Source organism: Crocuta crocuta, unplaced genomic scaffold (assembly GCF_008692635.1).
Source record: "Crocuta crocuta isolate KB4526 unplaced genomic scaffold, BGI_CrCroc_1.0 scaffold395, whole genome shotgun sequence".
Classification (NCBI taxonomy): domain Eukaryota; kingdom Metazoa; phylum Chordata; class Mammalia; order Carnivora; family Hyaenidae; genus Crocuta; species Crocuta crocuta.
In genome coordinates, this window is record NW_027532601.1 from 1,614,629 (window position 1) to 1,640,266 (window position 25,638).

A 25,638-nucleotide genomic window follows, 5' to 3' on the forward strand; every position below is an offset into this window, starting at 1 on the left:
AACGTTAATTGTTTGCTGTTAGTTTTGTTTATGATTTTTCAAACATACCACGTTAAAAACAATAAAACTGCTCAAATCTAGACATGAAGCCCTCTCACCTACAGTGTTATTCCCAATAATATGTTAGCATACAATCTGTCTGGTTTCCAAACGTGTCTTAACAATATATTTTAATTTAATAGCTTGGAAATCCTGCTATTATTGAAAGGTAGAGATCGCGTTGGGGTGTGGGCATTCCCAGAGAAGTTATTTTCTCATTCTTCATCTTGGCTATTTTTGATGGAGCTGTTAGTCTAGAAATTTCAGGTGTGAATGATCATATCTCTGTGGCTTAGTTTCATCACATAGCTAAGCATGATGTCAGTAAAGAAACACGCACCTGAGGAAACATCTCTCCCAGACAACTGCCATCATTCTCCATCCACCACCAGCAAGAGCTCACCATCCGAGATTTGTAAACCCAGTATCATCACAGAGTCCTTTACTGAGCTAAATGCAGTCTGGCCACAGGAACCTTGCTTCCTAAAGCTGTCATCACCAACCAAGGTTTTCATCAAGCTGCACACTGTAGCCACCAGCATCTCTAAGCCCTGTTGTCATTTCTGCCCTAGAAATTCTGACTCGGAAGGACTTTGCATGGGCCTTCTGTTGGTTTCGACGTCTACCTCCATCTTCAGCCTTGAAGTTCTGAAATTTGGCAATTCCATGACCCAACCATGACTCACAGAGCTGAACATGAGCATGAGAATTAAGGAAAAGTCCATGAAGAGAGAAGAGGCACATAAACATCTTATTACAGCTACCATTACCTCAAGTAGAGTACTCTGGATTGGATGATGAATCTAAATAAGTACTTTAGGGCTTTCAAAGCAGCAAAAAGCAATTCAGTCTTGCTGGAGTCATCTGCATTAGCCACATAAAAGTTCAGTACCTTGGAGAGTTTCCTTAAAAAGGTGAGAAAGAAATGTCAGTGGGGCAAAGCGGTACTCAGGTTTGAGGTATGCTATCTAGGAAGGGAACTTGGAATACTGGAAACGCAAAAGTCACAACTGCTATTATCTCTTCTAGAATATGCCCTGAGCAGGGAAATTAACTCATCTGCAGCTTAGTTTCCTCACCACAGCTAGATTTGGAGCTTCCCTAATGCCTAGAAATAGGGGGTGGTTTCTTTCCCTTTGAAGGATTTTTAAAATTTTTTAACAGGATCAAGAAAAGAAAGGTAAAGGGATTTGAAACCATGAAGGTATTTTAATCTCCAATGTGTTCTACAGATATCTTCAGATGTTCCTGTAAGGAAGGGACTATCTGCCAAAAGTAGTCACCTTGAAAGAAGTTTGATTCTCTCCAGGGTGCCTAAACTCTTTGGGATCCACAAAATGGAGCCAGAGGGACACTCCATGACTGTGGAAGAAGCTCAAAGTGATGAGAACACCCATGGTTTCTGGGCATCCCACCAGATAAAACTGTGCTCAGATGTCAGACTGCTGTCAGAGGTGAGGTATTTCCTTAATCTTTTGCTAACTCACATATTTGAGGCCACGGATATTTTGACCTCTCTGTAAGTCTCTGAGCTTTTGTAGTGCTAAGAAAAATCCACAGAACATGTGTAGAGCTGATGAAGTCTTGTAAATAAACCCAGATGACTACATCTAGGAGTGTAGCATTTGGCTCTGGGTAATGAGGGACCAGTGGTAGGATTTCCTCCCTTGTGGGTACTGCCTGATTGGAAAGTGAGGCTACCAGATGGAAAGAAACCTATCATGAGCGCATCTGCCGCTTTTCCCCGCCCAGCAGGCACGATGTCCATTGTGTTGGTTGGAGAGTCTGCCCCATAACACCTCTCTTTTGTCATTTACATTTTATAACATTTCTGTTACAAATAAATAAACATTTATTTTATGTTTCCATTATGTTTCCTCCATTCAAATAAAACAAAGGACTTTCTTATTTAGTTCAGAAAGGACATAAGGGATCGATGATCCCACCTGGCAAATCAGGTCAGCAGCCAAACTGATACATCAGCAAGAGCAGTTGGCATAATCTGGCATAAGCCACTGTCAAGGAGATCTCTGCTGGTCTTAACGACATTCCTGTCTCTCTTTACCACATCTCTTCGCAAGATAACTGGAATGTGAGGGGGTGGGCTGACAGGCCATATACAATGCCATGGTGAGCTGAATGTGAGTTGCCTTCCTTAGTTAGGAACTCATAAATCAAAGATAGAAAGGAGGCTGCACTGTGGGAAAGGCAGACACCATTGTCCTTTGTATAAAAGAAAAATGGTGTCTTCTCATATCTTGTAAGTAATGAATTCTACAAAGCACTTGTGATGTGTGACTTAGTCTTGCTAAATCCACTGTTGGATCCCCTTGGGGTTCCATGCTAAACCAAATGACACCCATGCTAAACTCCTAAGATCCTGAGTATGATCTCTGTTTCTGACTGTGTTCCCTGTGGCTTCAACTCCTCATCTAGAGATGTACTAGATTCTTCACGAAATATAGCCTTATCTCTTCTGGAACTTGCCAGAAGGCAGGGACTGAACTGAATACATTTACCAGGGTTGGAATACTTAGATGGTTTCCTCTTTCCACCTGGAAGCTTAGAACAAGATTCTACATATAGGGGTACATTTATTCAGCTTATATCCCTTGCATTTTTTTTAACAACCTAGCCCTAAGAGTACAAACTAATAACCCACAACAGGTAGTTCCCTTAAATACTTACACATACGCCAAAGTGGCACTGAAATGCTTGTAAATGTAGGTTTCGAGGACAGGATTAAAATGCTGGAACTTGATGTCTCCAATCAGTGAAATAATAAATACCTGCCAAAGGTGAAAAATATAAAGAGCAGCACTGTACGGCCCCAGATATTCAATAAGCCAGATGTTAACATCCTGGTGCCTTCTTTTCTTTCTTGACCATTTTTGTAGCATTCCCACTTTACTCTTCCAGAGCTGAAGTAAAGTCTTGGAGGTTTTTTTTGTTTTTTGTTTTTTTTAATTTAACATCAACAGAGAAGCGATCATGTGTCAGGCACTGAGCTAAATGCTATGAGGAATCTAGTAAGAGCCAGCAATCGTGGCGTCAGAGACCTCACTGTCTTAAAGAGAGGCCAGTGCGCAATCAACATGAGTCGAGGAAGAAAATGGGAGAAACAGAACAAAGATCCAGAAAGGGGACTTCTGAGGGAAAAATAAATTCTAACCCAAGGATGCAGCTACTGAAGAGTTCTATGACCTAGTTGTCCCAAGTGTGGCACGAGTGCCCTCAATAACTGAACTTCATCAGACGTTCCCCTCAACTTCCCCTTCTTTTGTCAACGTTATCGCTATCAGGCATGTAATCTACAAATAACCACATTGCACCTACTGATGACAGAAGAATACAAAAGAAGGGCACAGGGGATGCTTGCATATACCCGCTGCTAGCTGTTCCGTCCCACGAGAACCTATAGACCTCCTCCCACAGAACCCACAACTGTTCTTTCCCATAAATCTGGCCAGGTGTGATCCTAGCTGTAGCTTTTCTTCTCTTTATCTTACATCGTTAACACCCTGATCCCTTCTTGAATTCATCAGTTTCTCCAAGCTGGTGAAAATACCTATTATTTCTTTGCTGCAACATCCAGGTAAATCTGCACAGAATTTTCACCCAAGCAATAAGAAAATGATGCTTGGTCTGGATGAGTCTGCTTCCTCCAGTCCACTACGATTTGTGCCCTTCCAAGATTTTAACGTCAGTTCTCACTGTCCAGATTTCCGGGTTTGGAATGGGCTGTATGTTTCAGTACTTGGTGTGGCATAGTTAATTGTCTATGTGCTGTGTGTTGTGCATAAGGAGACTGATACTTAATTCTGATGTGTGAATTCAGTCTCCCTTGTACGAACACACAAGTACACACAACATGGCCACAATCAGCCTGGTACCTCCTGCCTTATAATTAGGCAATTAAAAAAAATTTTTAATGTTCATTCATTTTTTGAGAGACAGAGACAGAGTGCAAATGGGGGAGGGGTCGAGAGAGAGAGGGAGACACAGACTCCGAAGCAGGCTTCAGGTTCTGAGCTGACAGCACAGAGTCCAATGTGGGGCTTGAACCCACTAAGCACAAGACTATGACCTGAGTCAAAATTGGCGCTTAGCAGACTAAGCCACCCAGGCACCCCAAAGGTTTATTTATTTTTGAGAGAGAGAGAGAGCGAGCAGGGGAGGGGAAGAGAGAGAGAGGGGACAGACAACCTAAAGCAGACTCCACGCTGACAGTAGAGAGCCCAATATGGGGCTCAAACTCACAAACTGTGAGATCATGACCTGAGCTTAAGTCAGACACTCAACCAACAGAGCCATCCAGGCACCCCTATAATAAGGTAATTTTAAGTAAGTTAAAGCATTTCCTCATTTCTCATGTAAGAAAACACCTTTTTTATCCTAATGAGAAAAGAGAAAGCAGATCATAAAGTGAGATCTAACAGGTAACAGAAAAATAAGGGCTTTGAACGTAAGTCAGTTGTTTCTAATTTAACTTCTGGAATTTAGACTAAAGAAACTATCTGAGAGACCTATACAAATATTTATGCAGGATGATATTTGTTACAGTCATAAACTAGTTAATGTGTCTAACTGCTTACCAGTGCATCAAACACAAGGAAGTCGTAGGTTTCATTGTCTGACATTTCCATCATTATGTTAAAAAGTGCATCTAGCGTATCTTGCAAAAACTGAAGAAAAAAAAGAGGTTATTTCATACTTTCCATTCAGTTCTATACTGCAGAAAGTCAGGGAAAATTCGGTTTCAATAGGAAAGGTTTAAAAATAGCATTGCTTAGAAACTGGCACTTATACATCCTGATGTAGATAACAAGTTTACATACACATATGATGTATATAAGTATATATTAACATAATAAAATAGTATATTACTATATGTAACAATATGGTTAATTATATTATTCTATATTAATACATTAATAATTAATGTTAATATTATATTATATTAATATTATATATTAATATATTTTTTGACAGAGAGTACCTGCATACAAGTGAGGAAGAGGAGCAAATGGGAGGGAGAGGGAGGGAGGAAGGGAGGGGGGAGAGAGAGAGAGAGAGAGAGACAGAGAGAGAGAGAGAGAGAGAATCCCAAGCAGGCTTTGAGCTGTCAGCTCAGAGTCCAATGTGGAACTTGATCCCACAACCCAAGAACCATGACCTAAGACAAATTCAAGAGTCCCCCAGGTGCCCCACAAGTTTTATATTTCTAAGCACTGATTTAATGTGAAATGTTGAACTAGGGATACAGTGACTGTATTTCTAGGCCTGAACATACCTTAACGATCTCACCTCCATCCACCTCCATTAACTTCTTCAAGTTGTGTTTAATATTCTGGGAGTTCGAACGCCAATTTAACAAGCCCAACAGGTCAACTGGGAAGAACGACCACCAACCATAAAATTAGACACTGATTACTAGAAGAAGCAACCCATACTATTTCAGGATACCCCTGTAGAACTCTCTAGAAAAGATAACTGCTCTTGATAGTGACTAATTCCTTATGTATTTTAAAAAATTTTTATTTTCTCCTATCTAAATCAGAAAACCCTTGTGGTCTTTCATTCATCAGAGAAAAAAATTAACCAATAATAGAGAAGAACATAAAACTGAATTCCTGAATGGCATTTGCATTTCTGAAATAATGACATCATAGTCATACAGATGAAAAGTTGAAAAACAACACTTTGTTTTAAATTTTTTTTAACACTTATTTATTTCTGAAAGAGTGAGATAGAGTTAGAGTGAGGGAGAGGCAGAGAGAGGATGAGACACAGAATTGGAAGCAGCCTCCAGGCTCCGAGCTGTCAGCACAGAGCCCGATGCGGGGCTCGAACCCACGAACCATGAGATCATGACCTGAGCCGAAGTTGGAAATTTAACCAATTGAGCCACCCAGGCGCCCCTGAAAAACAATACTCTTAGGTAAACTTCCTACCTTTGATTTGCTGCATTGCTTAATTCGGTCCTTTGTCACTACGTGTGTCTTGGTGTACGCAGAGGGAAAAGGGAACTTACACGCATGTACTAATCCAGTGCTGTATCCAGATTGTAGACTAAGTTTTGTTTTTTCTTTTTTTGAGTTGTGGAAATGGAGGCTTTGTGAAATTAAGGTACTTGCCTTAGATCGCACAACTGCCGGGAAATACTATGAATGGAATTTAATTACAGATTTATCTGATTCCAAAAAACCATGACCTTGTTACTCTATCATACTGCCTTCCCAGAGTTCTTTAAAGGAACAGACAAGGGGGGTGCCTGGGTGGCTTAGTCGGTTAAGCGTCCGACTTTCGCTTAGGTCATGATCTCACGGTTCATGGGTTCGAGCCCCGCGTCGGGCTCTGCTGACTGCCAGCTCAGAGCCTGCAGCCTGTTTCAGTCTGTGACTCCCTCTCTCTCTGACCCTCCCCTGCTCACGCTGTCTCTCTCTCTGTCTCCTAGAAATAAATAAAACATTTAAAAAAAAAAAATAAAGGAACAGACAAGGAAATGAGATAGGTTGGCATTTCAAAGGAAGGCAGAACAGACTCATGGTCCTTTGAGTAAGACTGGGACAGAAATCTTGAAGTGTATTTGGATTGAAAGTGCAGACTTTTGGATCGTTAAGCCATTTATAACTTTCATTAATGATGAGCTAACAAAAGTATGACAGAAACAGGACAGACATCTGGGCTGTTACTATTTTATCATTTTGTCTAGTTTATCAAGTTACTCTTCTAATTTATAGAGCATTGCCCAATATAAGTAGCAATAGATGCTGTTTAATCAATGGACTTGGGTAATTATATAGAAGTTGCTGGAAATATATACTCTTCATTAGAATAGCCAATCTGCTTCATGAGTGGGTTTTTTTTTTCCCATTTTATTTGAGAGAGAGAGAGAGAGAGTGAGTGAGCTGGGGCAAGGGGCAGAGAGAGAATCTCAAGCAGGCTCCATGCTCAGCATGGAGCCCGACTCAGGGCTCAGTCCCATGACCATGAAATCATGACCTGATCTGAAATCAAGATTAGGATGCTCAACCGACTGAGCCACCCAGGTGCCCCCATGAGTGTTTGTTTTATTAGACTGTACACTGTTTACTCCCTGGGAAACCTCCAAAATCCAGTGCCTAAAGACTCTTCACTGTCAACAGAATAAAGTCCCAATACCACTCACAGAAGGTGGTAGGGCCCCACCAATGCCTTCCGGTCAGTCCATTGCCCACCATTCTTTTACCCCTCAGCAGTCAGACAGGCCAACTCACTATCCCCTAGACTATGGCATGCTCTGAAAGATCCATGTCTTTAAATATATTCTTCCCTTTGCCTGAAATGCCCAGAAATACTTTAATATTATGTATTTCGTAAGCCCATAATTGTATTTAAGATCCAACTCAAACTTTATTCCCTCTGGGAAGACTTACCCAATCATTCTGTGCTATTTGGGCTCCTTCTTGCATATGCATATACCCACCCATACACACACACACACACACACACACACACACACACACACACACACACACACATTATAACCAATAAAAAAAGACACACTTGGTATTTTTTTGGCTCATCTCATAGACATGAGCCACTTGAGGGCAGGAACCACAGTGCATTCATTGTTACACGCTATCATAGTGCTAGGCACCTAGTAGGTGTTTAACACATTTTCGAGGAAAGAATGAAGGGATGGGTGGAAAGGGAACTGGTGGCCCTGAGGAAGCTGGTAGTATGCTCAACACAATCTTCAACTGTATTCATTTGCTCAGCTAGCGTTTAGTAATAGACACTGTGCTAGGCTTATCCACTAGGTACTGTCTACTGTCCCATCTCCTATTTCCACCAGAGGGTAGGCAATGGTACTGCTCCATTCATTACTTCATTCCCCCAGATACCACCTGAGGAGAAGAATTTTAGATGTTGAAGAGTCACCTGGCAGCTTTAAGCATCTGCAAACAACCCTTCTATCAGCCCTCAGGTTTACACCCTGGAAATATTTCCATGCCACGTCACTGCCCATATTAGGAATACAGTTGGCATCTGGTGAATCATAAGGTCCTTGGGCTAGAAAACAGGCAGCAGTTTTAGAGCAAAACTCCCTAGACTTCCTGCACTCCTGAGACTCATGCAGGTTGAGACATATACCTCTAGTTAACTCATGTCAATTGCTGCACAGTACCTCACCTACTGTGTGGATGTACCACAATGTGTTTGTCCATTCCACTGTAGATAAACATTAGAGTTATTTGTAGTTTCTTTTTTTTTTAACATTTTTTAAAATTTAAGAGAGAAAGAGAAAGAGAATGAGAATGAGCAGGGGAGGGGCAGAGAGAGAGGGAGAGAGAGAATCCCAAGCAGGCTCTGCGCTGTCAGCACGAAGCCCAGTGTGGGGATCGAACTCGCAAACTGCGAGATCATGACCTGAGCCCAAATTAAGAGCTGGATGCTTAACTGCCTGAGCCACCCAGGCGCCCTTTTGCAGTTTTTCTATTTATCACAAACAATTCTGCCATGAACATTCTCATGTGTGTTCTGGTGTTCAGATACAGCAGCTTGTCTGGGGAATAAAACTAGAATGGAATTTCTGGATCATTAGGAATGACCATCCAAATGTTATCCAAAGTCGTCTCAATTTACTTACCACCCCAAACTATTTAAGAATTCAGGGTACTCTGAATGACAATCCCCATATTAAGGCTAGTGACTCCTTTAGGGAAAGGATTAGAGGTGATAATACTTAAAAAAGAAAAGAAAAATAAAGAAAAACCACAAGTTTTGGAGTTACGAATATCTATTTTCAGACATGAACTTAAGCAAAATATTTTAGCACTTTTATAATTCAATTTTCTGCTCAGTAAACAGGATAATAATAGCAACACTGATGCCTTCATGTGCTAGTGTGTTAGAGGGGGAAAGGAATAACCAGGAATCGCCCAGCACAGGGCCCCATCTGCAGGGACTTGAACTCCCTCTCCCTTTTCTGGAGCCACAAATCTATTCTCACTCTCCATAAGGACCCAGCAACAAATGATCCCATACTGAGTCTGATCTAGTTTTGAAAAACTTAGTACATGAAGAGTCTACAAGCTCCATTTGTAACAAAGTCCAGTGGCTCTTAACCTTTCGAGTCTGAATGGTCCTCATAAGACTAAAGAGAAATGCCCTTGGTCATGGTCTCTCTGTGAAAGAACACTACCGTCTTTATCAGTAAATGCCCTCTTCTGGTTGATGGTTTCTTACTGTTTTATAGCTTTTCTCTCCCAGAATACATTAAATTGTTTCCTTATGATTTCCATCAAATTAGAAGAAAGCAAATACATGAGCAGCCCATGATCCTTATTACTGTTATTTGTCCCTTGGAATGCCCTGTTTCCTCTGATGTTCAGGATATCCTGCTGTCCTTTTCACTTTTCCCACATCTGTCATCTCCCTCCACGGCCATGACAGTCCATCACTCCTCCCTGGTTCCAATGAATTTGCCTCTTTAAACTTTCTTTGGGGTAGGGTACTATATAAGACTTTTGTTTCGTTTCCATGTTAAGATGGTTGTGTGGGTTTTTTTTTTTTTTTTGAGACCTAAACTCTAGGAATTGGGAAGACAACAAAGCAGAGGCCAGTTCCATCTGATGGAACTTTCTGGGATGACGGCGATGCTGTGTATCTGCTGCCCAACGCAAAAGCCCCCAGCAGTACAAAACCACAGAACATCTGAAATGGGACTAGTGGAAATGAAGGAATTGAATCCATACCTTCCTCTGAAACTAACTAAATGTCACAAGCTCCATGTGCCTCGTGGCTGCTGCAGTAGAACAGCCTGGGTTTAGAACATCTAGGGGCACCTGGGTGGCTCAGTCAGTTAAGCGTCCGACTTCGGCTCAGGTCATGATCTCACAGTTTGTGGGTTTGAGCCCCGTATCCGGCTCTGTGCTGACAGCTAACTCAGAGCCTGGAGCCTGTCTTGGATTCTGTATCTCCCTCTCTCTCTGACCCTCTCCTGCTAACGCTGTCTCTCTCCCTCTTTCAGAAATAAATTTTAAAAAAAATTAACAAAAAAATTTTTAGAACATCTAGAAGATAAGCAATGTAGATATCAGCAAATCAAGTGCTTGAGTTGAGTAAAGCTGTCAATAAGCTTCCTATAGTTTTTGACTGAAGATAATGAACTATTTAACAATATGGTTATATCTGATGGAAATTCCTTTTACTATTTATTTTAACTTAATTTTATATACTTTTATCACTTGCTTTATTTGAAGTCTAATCTCTGGAAAGCATAATCTACGAGATAAATGCTGTCTTTCTTGACTATATTTTAATAGTCTTAAAAGTACATGAATGCCTTGTATCGTCACTACCATGCTTAAAAAATATAACATTTTAGGGAGCCTGGATGGCTCAGTCGGTTAAGCGTCCAACTTCGGCTCAGGTCATGATCTCACGGTTCGTGGGTTTGAGCCCTGCGTCAGACTCTGTGCTGACAGCTAGCTCAGAGCCGGGAGCCTGTTTCAGATTCTGTGTCTCCCTCTCTCTAACCATCTCCTGCTCACGCTGTCTCTCTCTGTCTCTGTCTCTGAGAAATAAATAAAACATTAAAAAATTTTTTTAAAATAACATTTTAACATCCCACAGTTAAAAGTTCAGAAAATAACAGAAAGAATACAGAAAATAAGAACCATCCCAACTTTGGGAGTCTTTCCTTTTTGTCTTTTTCTGTGTACATATAATGATGATGATGATGATGGTGATGATAGCTAATAGTCACTTGTTTTGCTTTTACTCATTTTAATTTACTTCAATCTTTGAACTATATGCCAGTCTTACTCCCATTTTATTTGTTGATTTATTTGTTTTGAGAGAGAAGGAAAGAGAGAGAACGAGCAGGGGAGGGGCAGAGAGAGAGAGACAGAAAATCTCAAGCAGGCTCTGTGCTGTCAACGCAGACCCCGACACGGAGCTTGAACCCACGAATTGTTAGATCATGACCTGAGCCAAAATCGCAAGTCAGGCACTTAATCGACTGAGCCACCCAGGCACATCAGTCTTACTCCCATTGTAAAGAGGAGGAAACCGAGTCACAAAGAGATCATGTGACTTGCCTGAGATGAAACAGCTGGTGTCAGAGCTGGGACTTGAATCCAGGAAAGTGGCCCCACATGGTCAACATGCATCTGAACAAAAGTAGGATTATACCCCTCATACTGTTAAAATTCTCCCATGCCTATGGATTACATTTTGAAATATATTTGGCAGCTGCACATATTTCATTTAATCACATGATAATGCCCCCATTTACTGGACACTCAGATTGTTCCCGCTATTCCCTTCTTACAAGTATCAGGAAGACATCTTCATATGTGAATCTTTTGGCTCATCTTTCACTATTTCTTTAGGTTTAATTTCTAGCAGGGAGACAGCTGGGTCAAAGGGTCCAAATACATTTCAAATCTTTGATCTACCTTCTAAATCATCTTCCACACCTACTGTACCATTTTAACCTTGTGCTGGCCATATATCGCATTTACTTTTTCCCTGAGGGATTATGGCATGGATATAATGTTGTCATAACTCCTGTGAAACTCAGAATGTTTTCTGGCTTACTTTTTGTTTCTTTTTCTCAACAGACTTTATTTTTCTGAGCTGTTTTAGGTTCACTGAAAAATTAAGCACAAACTACAGAAGTCCCCACATCACCTTTCAGTGCTTTCAGTGCTCCCCAACTTCCCCTACCGATATCCTGTATTACTGTGGTGTGCTTGGTGCAACTAATGACCCCAGATTAATGTAGTTTATTAACTAGAGTCCACAGTTAACATTTGGGGTTTACTCTGTGTAGTACATTCTGTGGGTTTTGACAAATACATGACGACACGCATCTGCGTATCCATCATGGTATCATATAGCATAGATTCACTGCCCTAAAACCCACCCTGTGCTCTGCCTATTCGTCCCTCCTCCTCTCCCGGTGGCCTTTGCAACCATGAAGATTTTCACAGTCTACACAGTTCTGCCTTTTTTCTGGCTTAATTCTTGGTGAGTGTGTTTTTATGTTCCCATGTGTATCGGCTCTAAAATTCACTCTGTTGAGTCTGGCCACTTGTCCAAATGGAAATCCTATCTATATTCTCTAGCCAACCATGATTCATCAAAACAAACACTACTGACCCTTCCGAAGGATCAGCCAACATCTGATCCCTGAGTGTACCTCACATCTGAACTGTTTTGTCTACCCCTTAGCGCTTCTGGAAGCCAGAGCCCCGGCCATGTTCCTCACCCAAATCTTCTAAGAGGCCAAAGGGACAGATCCTCGTATACACCACAGGGGCTATAGAATTTCTACAGCAAATCCCTGCGTTCCCAATTCTTGGCTCACTCTGTTCTGCAGAATTCTGACGTGTAACCTAAGTTAACTGAATGCAAAGCCGTTACTGGGTATCAAATGCCGTCACACACGCAGGAGAAGTTAAAATTGATAGCAGGGGTTTCCAGAAGGAACAGAGTGAATTTGAATTGTTCAGCTGATTTAACGACAAGTCCCTTCCGGCTTGGAAAAAAGTGGGAAAGAGGAGTCTCTATGGGGTTGGAGGAAGGGGGCAGATGGAATTCTTACAGAAAGCTCTCTCTGCTCTCGGCCATACCTGTTTGAGTAGGAGACTGGCTCTTTTTCTCTGCCAGTATCATCCCCCTACTATCAACACCTGTTGTTTCATCTATTATATGAGTTCTTTGCTGCCTTGAGGGAAGGAAACGTAAGACTTCTACAGTTTTTCCGCCTCGGTTAATGAAGGCACTTACAGGTTTTATGATATTAAAAAATACCAAAATCCTTTTCATCCTATTTGAAAGATAGGCAAGATTACCTCAGAAAGAGCATTAGCTACTAGATCAGTACTACCCAGGACACCCAGTGAAGAAAAGAGAGCAGAATCCAAAGCACCCAGCACTCCACCTCTGAAGACGCAGTCCTGTGTGGTTTAGCCCCCTGGGTCTCACAAAGAGCCCAGGGCAACCAAACAGAGGACTCACTGTGGTGTCGCTATGGTAACCACACACCTACCGTTCTGGGTGAGCTTTGTGGAGCAAATGAGGGTGGCGATCTGAAAGCTATCTTTTGTGCTATCCTTGGTTGGGGTAAAGCTGGCCAGGGTTTTGGATGCTTGGAGCTCTTTTTCTTCCATCTCTGCCTTGGTTCCAGGCAGGGTCAGATAGAATTTAGCATCCTCCATTTTCTTGTTGTCGCCCTGAAAAGGAAGCATGTTAGCAACACCAACGATGGGCAAAATCTCTTAGATGCGAATAAAAATAGTTTCTATCACGAGCATCGTGCATTTTATCAAATTATACTTACATTCCTTCCAACTCTAAAACACTGTGATATTTTTTCAGGGTTTGAGCCCAGAAATAATTTCAGCACTGAATAAAAATGGAGTAAATTGTGAACTACAAACTGAGAATATCTTAGGTCTCTGCTATAAATAAATATTAAAGGCTGAGGTTGGATTTCATTTTCTTCAACCTGTAAGTGGTCACAATTCTACCTCACTGGGTTGATAGGTTGACTGGATTCATTGGGAAGAAATAGTCTGCCATGCCTTCCAAAACTATCTGTGTGAACTAAGGAGCTGTTTAAAAGAAAGAAATCAAAATAAAACTAAAAAAAACAACAAGCATGGGTGCCTGCGTCACTCAGTCAGTTAAGCATCTCACTCTTGATTTTCACTCAGGTCATGATCTCACGGTTCGTGAGTTTGAGCCCCACTGTCAGCGCAGAGCCTGTTTGGGATTCTCTCTCTCTGCCCCTGCTCTCTCAAAAATAAATAAATAAACTTAAAAAAATAAAACAAACAAACAACCCAGGCAGATGCATCTCAAAGAAGCTACCAACTCTGTGATACTTAGATAAATGAGGCCTTCCCTACTTTCCAGTCTAAAATCTCAGTAGAAGTGATAATTCTGTGGCAGTTAAAGAATGAGGACCACACTGCTGGGGAAGGAAGCGAGGTCCCCTCACAGAGAAATGGTGCTTGGCTCTCAGTGATATGGAAACCACATCCTCCCACACCCACCATATCCTCACCAAGCCCAACAGTGTAACTGTTCCACACAGGATGATGCAGGGGAGAGGTGGGAGGCAGCCCTTAACTGTTCACGGCCACACAACGCCATTTGCAGGACAGGGCGAGGTGTCCTCTAGAGGACTTATAATAATACGAAGCACTCCTTCTAGAAAGGGGTTGGGAGAGACCACATAGCTAGAGTGAGCAGAATCCTCTGGTTTTCTAGACTTGAAGGGGCAAATGCTTCTAGCTCTGGAGAAGTTTCCGATGCTTATACACATAATGCTGAACCAAGTTCAGAGGCAGTAAATATTTCCTCAGTAGTTTTCTGAGCCTTGTTCTACAAGCTGCACCTTATAAACCACCAGATCGTGCCTCCCATCCCGCAGCGTGGTGCCGTCCGGGTTCATCAGCTTCACGAAGGCCACCCCGAAGGCTCGCTCCGATTTATCTCTGGCTGAAAAGACAAAAGTAAACATGTCTGAGCAGTGCAGCAAGACACCAGGAAGTGATGGCTATGATGGATGGTTTCACATTTTGCTCCAAGGTGTGATACTCAATCGTGCTATAATGAACACTGTTGGGCAAGCTACAGTAAGGCACGTGTATGGTGTGTGCCACAGGCTCCTCAAAGGAAATATATCTGAAAGCAAAATCTTCTGGGACCCCCAAGTATGTTCTTCTTCCTACATTTGCAAATAAAGGAGACCAGGCACTAACCACTGATCTAAATCAGAAATGTGGCTGTTGACACGGAGCTGTCAACTCCCAGTTCTGAATACCTCTGAAACTGGCACCTTTCCTCTCCAACCCTTCTGTTCTCACCCTCGTTCTGTTCAGCTCTTCCCTATATATCTTTGTTTTAAAGTATGTTTATTTTTGAGAGTGAGAGACAGAGACAGAGCATGAGTTGGGGAAGGGCAGAGAGAGAGGGAGACACAGAATCGGAAGCAGACTCCAGACTCCGCGCTGTCAGCACAGAGCCCGATGCAGGGCTCGAACTCATGAACCGTGAGATCATGACCTGAGCCGAAGTCGGACGCTTAACTGACTGAGCCACCCAGGCGCCCCAGCTCTTCCCTATATTTCTAGAGGATCTTTCCAAGCAGTCCTTTTCCGCTCAACATTTTATCCACACTGCAGTCAGAGGGAGATTCCGAAAAAGCAGATCTAATCAGGTCCACTACCCTGCTCCAAAGCACCTTCATGAGATATCTCACTTCTGTTGCTTTAAGACAGAACTAGTGAAGTTATTAATCACACCCCAAGGTTTATGATGTCACCTCTCCCTTCTAAGATATTAGCCCAGCTGCCAGGAGGGTCTGGGCTCCCCAGGGAAGCAGAGTACTCCCTCCAGATCTTGAGGTGCTGTCCCCTGAGCTCATAGGGTCCCCTAGTTAGGTGCTGATGGCTGGGGCAACTTGTGGCCTGTTCTCATCATGGGCACAACTCTGAGGTTTGCTGTGGCTCATGTGCCCTAGATTGACTGAGCCGTAATCCACTATACGATTACATTTGCATATGGCAGCCATGAGGTGGTAGCCGTGAGGCAATTTTAAAATATCCCCAATTTGGGGATCTTATGAATAATGCTGTTATAAACATGTATCAAACCACAACCACCACCACTAACCACCCATAAAACACCTTTTAATGGCACCTCCACAATGTGATTCAAAATAATCTTCATCCTTCACGATGGGGGTCCAGCCTGCCTGGATTCAGGTCCCTGGGGTGTCTGTTACTTCCTAGCCCTGTGACCCTGACCAAGTAACTAATTTTTCTGTACTCACTTTCTTTTCTGTATAAATGTGGATAAAAGCAGTATGTATCTTATTAGGTTACTGGGAACACCAAATAGTGTGCAAAGAGAGATTTGTTTAGTGTCTCATACAAACTAAGGGCTTGATAAATCCTAGTTTAGGGTTATGTAGAACTCTATGTTGACTATTTGATACTAACCTACAAAAATAGCAATTTCATGGGGTTTGACTCAATGTTATGATTGCTCCCTCTGTTCTGACATCAGCCCTGCTGCATTCACTTTGTGGGTTTCAAACACATTTCTCCATTGTCACTCTCGAGTGGGCTAACTTCGATTCCTACGTCTTCAAGTCTCGGCGAGGAGGTAGAAGTCTTACACGTAAATCCCAGACAGGGTTGGATGCTATGCTACATGCTCCCTTAACAACTCTTGGCTGGGGTAGCATTTACCACTCTGCTCTGACCTTAATCGCCTGTTTTATTGTTCACCTTCCTACGCAGGCCAACAGAGACTTCAGAGCACTACCCGTGTCCTATCATGGCCGCAGGGCCAGGCCTGCAGGAAATTTGGTCTGGAATGAAGAATTGCATGTTGATGTAGTACTGAATGACAGTAAGACATTTCCAGAAATTTTATGATCAGTCTGAAAATAATCAATTTCGTTCTCTGTTTACACTTTCGAGCAGTCATTTCAAGCACTATGATCTAAGGCTTGAAATAGTTTTTTCCTGAAAAAATTTATTTGGGGAGACAATAGATCAACAGGTTTCCTTGCTGTAGGACTTCTCAGCAATATGGCAACATACACTGTGAACATCTAAGGACGAGATATAATATATAGCATTTCCTGGTCTTGTTTGGGAACTATGAGCGTCATACAGAATCTCAGTATTCATAGAACGCATTTTGGGGAAATTCTTATATAGAATGATAAACACAGATCTTGGAAGCCCAGAAAAACCCATTTTTCTGACTTCTTTAGCATAAGTGAATCCTGACTGAAGTAACAATGCTAAGTATCTAGTTTCCAAGGACTTTGATCTCCAGAACCACAAAAGTATTGTCAAGCAATACACACACACACACACACACACACACCCCTATATATGTATGTATACATGTACATAATATAACTTCCGATACTTACATTCCTGAGATGATCGGTGTCGGAAGGTAAATCTTATATGGCAGCGAGTAACCTCTTCTATAGCAATGGATACCTGCAGAATAATAAAAAACTTACAGTTTATATATACATGAAGTGTTGCACTCATAGCTCATTTTGCAGAATTAGGCTCATTTTTAGTATCTGATTGCAGCAGTAATTCCTAAAGAGTGAGATTTAGAGTAAAGTTCCATTCAACACAGACTTAATTATTTTCAAAACTTAAAAAAATCTCAGGAGAAACCATCTTCGCTGTCCATTGCAGATTCTAAGAATAGGGATATTAGAAGTTTCTTGAACTTTCGCAAGTATGAAAGAGGAAATACTTCAGAGGAAAAGATCAGTACTTGGGGTCTATACAGAAACTTCCAGGCTGCCAGGTGTATCCTGATATGGTAATAAGTAGGGCCTGTAATAGAAGGAAAAGATAAAATACTGGGAACAAGGAGCCTTTTTACTGTTTACATATATAGAGGGGACAGGGGAAAATAGAAGTACATGGCCATGAAAAGAGCAGAGAATTTATGGCAAAAATAAATTATGGCATGATTACATAATGGAATCTAGAAATCCATTTTTCTTTTTTTTTTTTTTTCTAGGAGAGAGAGACAGCGTGAGCAGGGGAGGGTCAGAGAGAGAGGGAGTCACAGACTGAAACAGGCTCCAGGCTCTGAGCTGGCAGTCAGCACAGAGCCCGACGCGGGGCTCGAACCCACGAACCGTGAGATCATGACCTAAGCAAAAGTCGGACGCTCAACCGACTAAGCCACCCAGGCGCCCCTAGAAATCCATTTCTAAGGAAATTTCAATGCCTCCAGATAAGTAGTTTGTTTTTAAGTTTATTTACTTTGAGAGACAGAGAGCATGCACACAGTGGGGGAGGGTTGGAGAGGGGAGAGAGAGATTCTCAATCTCAGCATGGAGCCCAAGGCAGGGCTCGAACCCATGAATCATGAGATTATAACCTGGGCCAAAACCAAGAGTCAGAGGCTTAACAGACTCAGCCACCCAGGTGCCCCTTGAGATAAGTAGTTTTAAACAGCACATTATAGATCTGTTATAAACACCACAATCCAAAACAAATGAATTCTACAAAATTGTGGAAAATGGTTACTTCTGAATTGAGATGTTAGTGCAATTTTTTTCTTGGAGTTTTCTATGGAGAGCTCCTAAGACCCTGGCAATCCAAAAGACCTGATAGAGCCTGGGATTCAAACGAAGTGGGCTCCAGTTTAGGTTTGGACACTAGGCAGATACAGGATCTTGAAAAGTCACCTGACAATTTTGAGTCTCAGTTACCTAATCAGAAAGGGTGTTACAACACTGATTGTTTCAGGTACAGGGCTATTGGGCGACTTACAGGAGATGACTTATCTGAAAAGCACTTGGGAATGTGTAATACACATATTTAAATTGAGAAGAGGCCCAGAAAACTTGGTTAGAGGCCAAGAAGAAAAAGATGTTAGGCAACGGCTTACAGAGTGTGAAAATTTCCATTTGGTTTTGGACCATCTTGGGAGCCTATTCCATCATTACAACCACAAGCTTCTCTAGTCAAATTTCTACACATTTATCAATAAGAATGTTATTTAAGAATCTGGAGTTAAATACTCTTATACAGAATTTTATCCATTCATTTCTTGTAGGACACCACAGGCAACCTGTCTAAAACTTGAGGATACAGAGGAATGGCTTGTGGGTAAAAACAAGAAAGGAATCTAAAGAAGGTTTCATATATGCAGATATTACAAATGGCATATCTCACCTTGACAGTCTCATACCAACAGGGCTGCTTGACTTGGTAATAGACTACTGATTTGTACTCCGAAATGCCTTCATATCCAGCACCAGGATGAATTGCTTTCTTTGGATGGGAAGAAAAGAAATTAAAAGGGGATTATTTTTTAATTTCAATTCCAGTAGAGTTAACATGGTGTAATATTAGTTTCGGGTACACAATATAGTGACTCAACACTTGGACGTATTACTCAGTGTGCATTGAGATGTGTACTCTTAATTCCCTTCACCTATTTCACCCACCCCCTACCCATATCCCTTCTGGTAACCATCAGTTTGTTCTCTATGGTTAAGAATCGGCTTCTTGGGTTGTCTCTCTCCTTTTTTTCCCCCCTTTGCTCATTTGTTTTGTTTCCTAAATTCTACATATGAGTGAAACTATATGGTATTTGTCTTTCTCTGACTGACTTATTTTGCTTAGCATTATATTCTCTAGCTCCATCCATGTTGTTGCAAATGGCAAGATTTCATTCGTTTTAATGGCTGAGTGATATTCCATTATATATATACACCACATCTTCTTTACCCATTTATCAGTCAACAGACACTTGGGCTGTTTCTATAATTTGGCTATTGTAAATAATGTCGCCATAAACACCAGGGTGCATATATTCCTTTGAATTCATGCTTTTGTATTTTGGGGGTAAATACTAAAGGGGGATAATTTTATCTAGAAAGATTAGAACACTCCAAACACCATGCGTGAGCCCTTTACCTTCCATGTGGCCAGCACATGCCTTATGTTGGCACATATCAACCGATTACATTTGGGGCTGAAGACTAAGATAGGAATGAGTTTCTACCACTTTCTTTGAGGGTCTAGGTGGTCATCACTAAGGGAACCAACACCATCCTAAAACTGCTCTTTGCTGTAATATTTATTCCCTTTTCCGTCTGCAGCCATGCCTTCTCTTTCCCTCCTCTTTCCTTCCAGGGAGCAGAGGGTAGGTGACTAGGAGCTACGTGCAGACACATCAGTGCGTGAGGTCATGTCTATGCTCTCCTTTAAGGACGTGGTGTATAGGTCCAGTGTGTTCACTAAAACTCAGGGCTGTGTCTGTTCCTAGTAATGAGCCACTCAGTTCAGTAGAACCAGGCCTCAAAGGGGGCCCTTCTGAGCTGCTCGGCAAAGCTGTGAAGTGAGCCATCAGAGGAAGATGTGTACCTGAACTCATGGAGCTCAAGGGCCCTATCAACAGCACATGTACATCACTTCCATTCCAGGGCCCACCGCTCTGTTGGCCCCTCTAACACAGAACATGACTTGACTTCGTCAACTGTTGCCTTCGAAGTTGAGGCTGTCTACGGGGAAGTGATGGAGAGGCGCGTTCCTTTGTGCCCTCAAGGGCCCGTGGGAGCGAGGCACGCACAGAGTGTAGTTCTTCTTCCATTCCAAAGCAGGTTAACTACACCTCCTACGAGAGGAGTCAAGCCTCAGCAGAGACAGTGAAAGCCTCCTGCCTCTTTTTCTTTCTGATGTGAGAATCAACACTTACTGCATCTCTATCTGGACAGAATGCTGCTTCGGTTGGAGGAACCCTGAAGACTGAAAGCCAGGATACCTGGGTCTAGTTTTTCCTCCACCACTAACTTCTCTGTTGCCCGGAGAAAACAACTTACCCCTTTTGGGTTGCAGTTTCCTGATTACTAAAACAAAAACTGAAGACCAGTGGTAGCTGACACGAACCAGGAGCCCTTTCAGTGTAACAGCTCTCTGACCTGCATGTCTCCTCCGGTTCTGTTTACTTAGTAGAGGAAGTGTGCCCTTCAGCACCTTCTGGGCCCCCAGGCCCCTTCACTCAAGCCCCACAGGGACCTACCAGGCTTGAAAGTAGCCATATAACTTGGAAATGATATAGAACTTCTGGAGCAAAAGTTTACCCATGAAATCATTAGCAGCTTGAGGTACTCCTTAGAACAGGAGAAATAACGAAAATAAGAGTCTACATGGATTTACCAGTACAACTGGCAACTGCTGATCACAAATTTAACAGGTTTCCTAATTTTTCCTTATGAGAAATCAAATGCATGCTAATGTGGAGAACAATTTGCCTCAGGCCTAAGTCGCCTGTTGTTGTAAAGAAGCATGCAACAGCAGCAGGGTTTCTGGGGGGTCCCACGTACCTCCAAGAGCTTGCCCTCCTCATCGTACACAGACATGGTCACCTCCACGTTCTTTGGCGTCTTCTTTTTCCCTTTGTCAAACTCCCCATGGATCAGCGTGACATAAATATCATTCCGCACATCACCTGCAACAGGACAACCCACCCAGTGAGTGGTGCGGACAGAAGTCACCCTTCATTTTCAGGATGTAACTAGACATAAAATATAAATAAAATATGAAGCGTCCTGACATTATAGAGAGCTATTCATGTAGCAGAAGTTTCTACATGTATTGCCTGATTCAGCTTCCCGCAGCCCACCTTTCCATATACACCAAAGTGCCTTTGAAATGCTGTGTTTGAAAATGAACTCTTTTTTGGGGTTAAGTGGGCAAGAGGCATTAAGGAGGGCACTTGGGATGAGCACTGGGTGTTGTATGTAAGTGATGAATCACTAAATTCTACTCCTGAAACCATGATTACACTATCTTACCTTGGATTAAAATTTTTTCTTAATTTTTTTACATTTATTTATTTTTGAGACAGAGACAGAGCGTGAGCGGGGGAGGAGCAGAGAGAGAGGGAGACACAGAATCTCAAGCAGGCTCCAGGTTTTGAGCTGTCAGCACAGAGCCTTACGTGGGGGCTCAAAACCACGAACCGTGAGATCATGACCTGAGCTGAAGTTGGACGCTTAACCAACTGAGCTACCCAGGCGGCCCTAATTTTGTTTTAATTAATTAAAAAAAAGAAAATGAACTCTTTTTAATGATAATCCTTTGTTCTCTTTATTAACAACTGCTGCCTAATAGTAAGTATACAATGTATTTTATGAGATTACAGTGGCAGGTTTTTTTCAATAATGCCTTCAAGTATGTTATTTTAACATATCTGAATATAAGGTAGGCTGTTATTTATTGGCTGCTTACTATATCCTAGGCACTGTTCAAAGTGTCTTACAGGCAACAATTTATTTAATCCATATAATGATGATGAGATAAACACTATTTGTGAAAGCCTGTAGAATATGCTTATTTAAGTCAGTTTCATTGTTTTTACAATATCAGGATAATCTTAGCTTGTCATAGTCTTGGTTACCCAGCACAAAATTTTAAAAAGTAATAAATTAGCAAGTGAATAGCACCCACAGTGAAAAACAATTAAATATTATTGAGATGCTTAAATAAAACCTAGATGAATGAAAGGTATATCGAGTTCCTGGTTGGAAAGACTCAATGTTGTAAAAATGACTCTAAAACCTATACTATATTAAACTACCTTCCGATACAGAAAATGAAACCTTCTAGCACCACAAGAAAATGGGGGTGCACACATAGAGCACTTATCATTTTCATCTCTTATCTGCTCGGAAAAAAAGGAAGGGATTGCCCACAGTTGGTTAAGGTGAAGTAAAAGGGGCTAATTCATTCATCACACTTCAAAATCTTCATCGACATACCCTTTGTCAATAGAAAAATTGACAATTTGTGTTAAAAGCCTTAACTGACAAATCAGCTTCACTGGTAATATTTATGCCAAAGTATTAAGAATGTGAGCAAACTGGAACGTCTGGATGGCTTAGTCAGTTAAGCATCCTACTTTGGTTCAGGTCATGATCTCATGGTTTGTGGTTTCGATCCCTGCATCAGGCTCTATGCTGACACCTTGGAGCCTGGAGTCTGCTTCGGATTCTGTGTCTCCCTCTCTCTGCACCCCCCTGAGTCGTTCTCTGTCTCTCTCTCAAAAAAATAAACAAACATTAAAAAAAAAAAAAAACAAAAAAGAATGTGAGCAAATAAATCTTATAAATCTATAAGAATCCTCATTTTGGTGTTGTTTACCAAAAGTAAAAACTTGGAAAAAAAAATCCTTAATTTCCAAATTGACGGCTGGCTGAATAAATTATGGTCTACTCAGATGAGATGATATTCATTTATTCATTTAAAAAACCGACTGAGCACCTGCTCCAGGGCAAACACTGTGCTAGGTGTTCGGGAGACGGTGGTGAGCCTCACCCTCACACAGCCTACAGGCTAGTGGAGGGAGAAGCATTATCAGATAATCACATGATGAGTGCATCACTACAAATGAAAGGAAAGGCCAGGCTCTATGAAGGTATAACACTAAGTCCCAACCGTGTCTGGAGGGTGTGGAAATCTTTCCTCTGAGCTGATATTGGAAGGGGGAGAGTAAGAGGGAGAGTGAGTAACATGTGCAAAGGTCCAGAGGCAGTAGACATATGATGGTTATCCAAACATATGGTTGTTCAGGGAACTGATGGCAGTAGCTGCAACTAAGGTAGAGGCAATGGAGAAAGGGAGAAGGGGGTGGATTTGAGAAGTCTTTCAAAGGTAAATTTGGAAAGTCCTGGCCACTAGTTTTGTGTGAGGTATAAAGGAAAAGGGAGGTTCAAGAGAGACTCTCAGGCTTCTTATTGGTGCAACTGGATGGATGAGGGTGACATTTTCTTGGCTACAACACAACGGAAGAACCAGTCTAGATGCAAAGGATTACAAGTCCCACATGGGGATTGTGAGTAAGAACTAGCCAGTTAAAGAGAGGAGAAGAGTGATCCAGTCAGGCAGGAGCTGTGCCTACGGAGGTCCCTGAGGCAGGAAGTAGTTGGATCTATGGTGACGGGGTTCAAAGAAGCAGTCTTGAGGGTAGAGGTACAAGTTTGGTGGCAAGGAATCCACAGAGGCAAAATGAGTGGAGGAGTGGATGAGATCATAGGTACAAGAAGGAAAAGAGACCTGCCACGGACTGAACTCTTCTCTCAATTCATATGCCGAAGCCTTCGCCTCAAGCACCTCCAAATGTGACTATTTGGAGTCACCCCTTAAAGTGGTGATTAAGGTAAAGAGAGGTCATATGGCGGGTCCTAATCCAATAGGACTTGTGTCCTTATGAGATCAGCACACAAATAACACAGAGCCCCAGGGGTTACCATGTGGGGACGCAGTGAGAAGACAGTCATCCCCGAGCCAAGCAGGGAGGCCTCAGGAGAAACCAACCCTGCTGACCCCTTGATCTCGGACATGCAGCCTCCAGGCTGTGAGACAGTACACATGTGATGTTTCAGCCGCCCAGCCTGTGGTACGTCATTACAGCAGTCCGAGCAAAGTAATACAGGACCTAAGGACCAAGTACGGAGGAACTCTAACATTTAAGGGCAAACTAGAAGGTGACAAGGCAGCAAACGGGGATGGAGAAAAAGAGGAGGGTGTGGGTCCCTGACAGGAAGGGTGGAACATTTCAACAGGGAGAGCGGTCGACAATGTCACATGCTGCCAAGACAACCAGAGACCATCATTAGGCTAAAAAAATATCCACCGGATTTAGTGACAGACTCTAGTGACAGCCGTTCTGGACAGGACGGAGGGTGACTGGCAGACGCAGAAGCAGAGACGGAGAGTATGTAATCGTTTCCAAGAACCTGGCTGTGAAGATGAGGGCAGAGAGATGGAGCGCTGTAGCTGGAAGGGCAAGTCGGGTGGAGGGAAGGGTGTGAGACGTACCTGGGGCCTATTCAAATGGGGATGAGGAGCTACAAGGTGAGAGGCTTGGGTCTAGACCTCTGTTTCTCAAACCTGGTCGATCACCAGAATCACCTGGGGAGCCCTTGTCTTACAAATCGAATTGGGAGTCTGGAAAACGCTGGGAACGTGTATCAGGCAGGCGATCCTGAGGAGCTGATCCAAAGACCAGCGTCTGGTAGCCATTATCCTGGAGGATTTTCAAAGGCTATCACAGCCCTGGCAGTCAGTACCCAATCCTACTGATTAGAAAGATTAGACAAGAATCTTCCGAGCCAGATTTCAAAGATGAATTCACGTTGCCCCAAAACTAAACTCCATTTTATTGTTTCAGGCTTTGTTCTGGCTGTGGTAATAACACGGTGTTCAGTGAGAGGAATATTACCAAAACTTCTTTTTTTTTAAACAAGAAGAAGACAGAACACTTCTGCAGAATGGAGATGAATGCACGGTAGGCTGGGTGACTCTGGAAGGGATGATATAAGCAGATGAAGAGCCACCTTCTTTCATGAGGAAAGAGAAAGACAGTCTCCATTTCATAGACAGCTCTTCCAATCATTTTTTTTTTTTTTTACAAATAGTTTATTGTCAAATTAGTTTCCACATAACACCCAGAGCTCATCCCCACAAGTGGGGATGCCCATCCTCCATGCCCATCCCTCCCTCCCCCCCTCATTTGTCCTTTTTAATGCCCACTATGTCAGACAATGTGGGCAGCGACACATTACTGCCACTCCTTCATCTCCCAAAGGAGGAGCAAGATGTTGTATTAAAAGACCCCAATTTTTACCCAAAAGACAACTGCATGGTTTTCTAAAATTTTCTAACATGCCAAAGAAGACTTATTAATATAGTCTACCTATCTTGAAAATACAGAATATGTTCATCTTTTCCTATTTATTTATAGCACCTATGCTTTGTAGAATACCTATATATATGTGTGTGTATGTATATTAAATACATTAAGTTCCTTGCAATGATTTCCCTTTAGGACTATAAAGATTAAGGAAGTAAATGACTTAAGTCAGTGAATTCAAGAGAACACATATGCAGATCTCACCCATATATGGTGCCAAAAAAGATGAAACTCAAGTAAGAAAACTGCAGAATGTTGACATTCTTGTCACCACAAGGACGGGGAGAGGCAAGCACACAGTTGGAGTTTAAGCAAAAGGGGCAAAGGGCC

General features: G+C 42.2%; 1 protein-coding gene across 1 annotated transcript in view; it reads right to left on the reverse strand.

Moving 5' to 3' along the window:
* DOCK5 (dedicator of cytokinesis 5) overlaps window positions 1-25,638 on the reverse strand; it is a 164,946-nt gene that overhangs the window by 80,710 nt on the left and 58,598 nt on the right. Inside the window, exons 13-21 of the mRNA XM_077780138.1 lie at window positions 20,939-21,063; window positions 18,783-18,881; window positions 17,000-17,072; window positions 14,441-14,544; window positions 13,088-13,271; window positions 5,333-5,430; window positions 4,635-4,724; window positions 2,728-2,828; window positions 810-944 (exon numbers count right to left, since the gene is read on the reverse strand). Of these exons, the coding sequence (XP_077636264.1) occupies window positions 810-944; window positions 2,728-2,828; window positions 4,635-4,724; window positions 5,333-5,430; window positions 13,088-13,271; window positions 14,441-14,544; window positions 17,000-17,072; window positions 18,783-18,881; window positions 20,939-21,063 (1,009 nt within the window). The remainder of the gene's footprint in view (window positions 1-809; window positions 945-2,727; window positions 2,829-4,634; window positions 4,725-5,332; window positions 5,431-13,087; window positions 13,272-14,440; window positions 14,545-16,999; window positions 17,073-18,782; window positions 18,882-20,938; window positions 21,064-25,638) is intronic.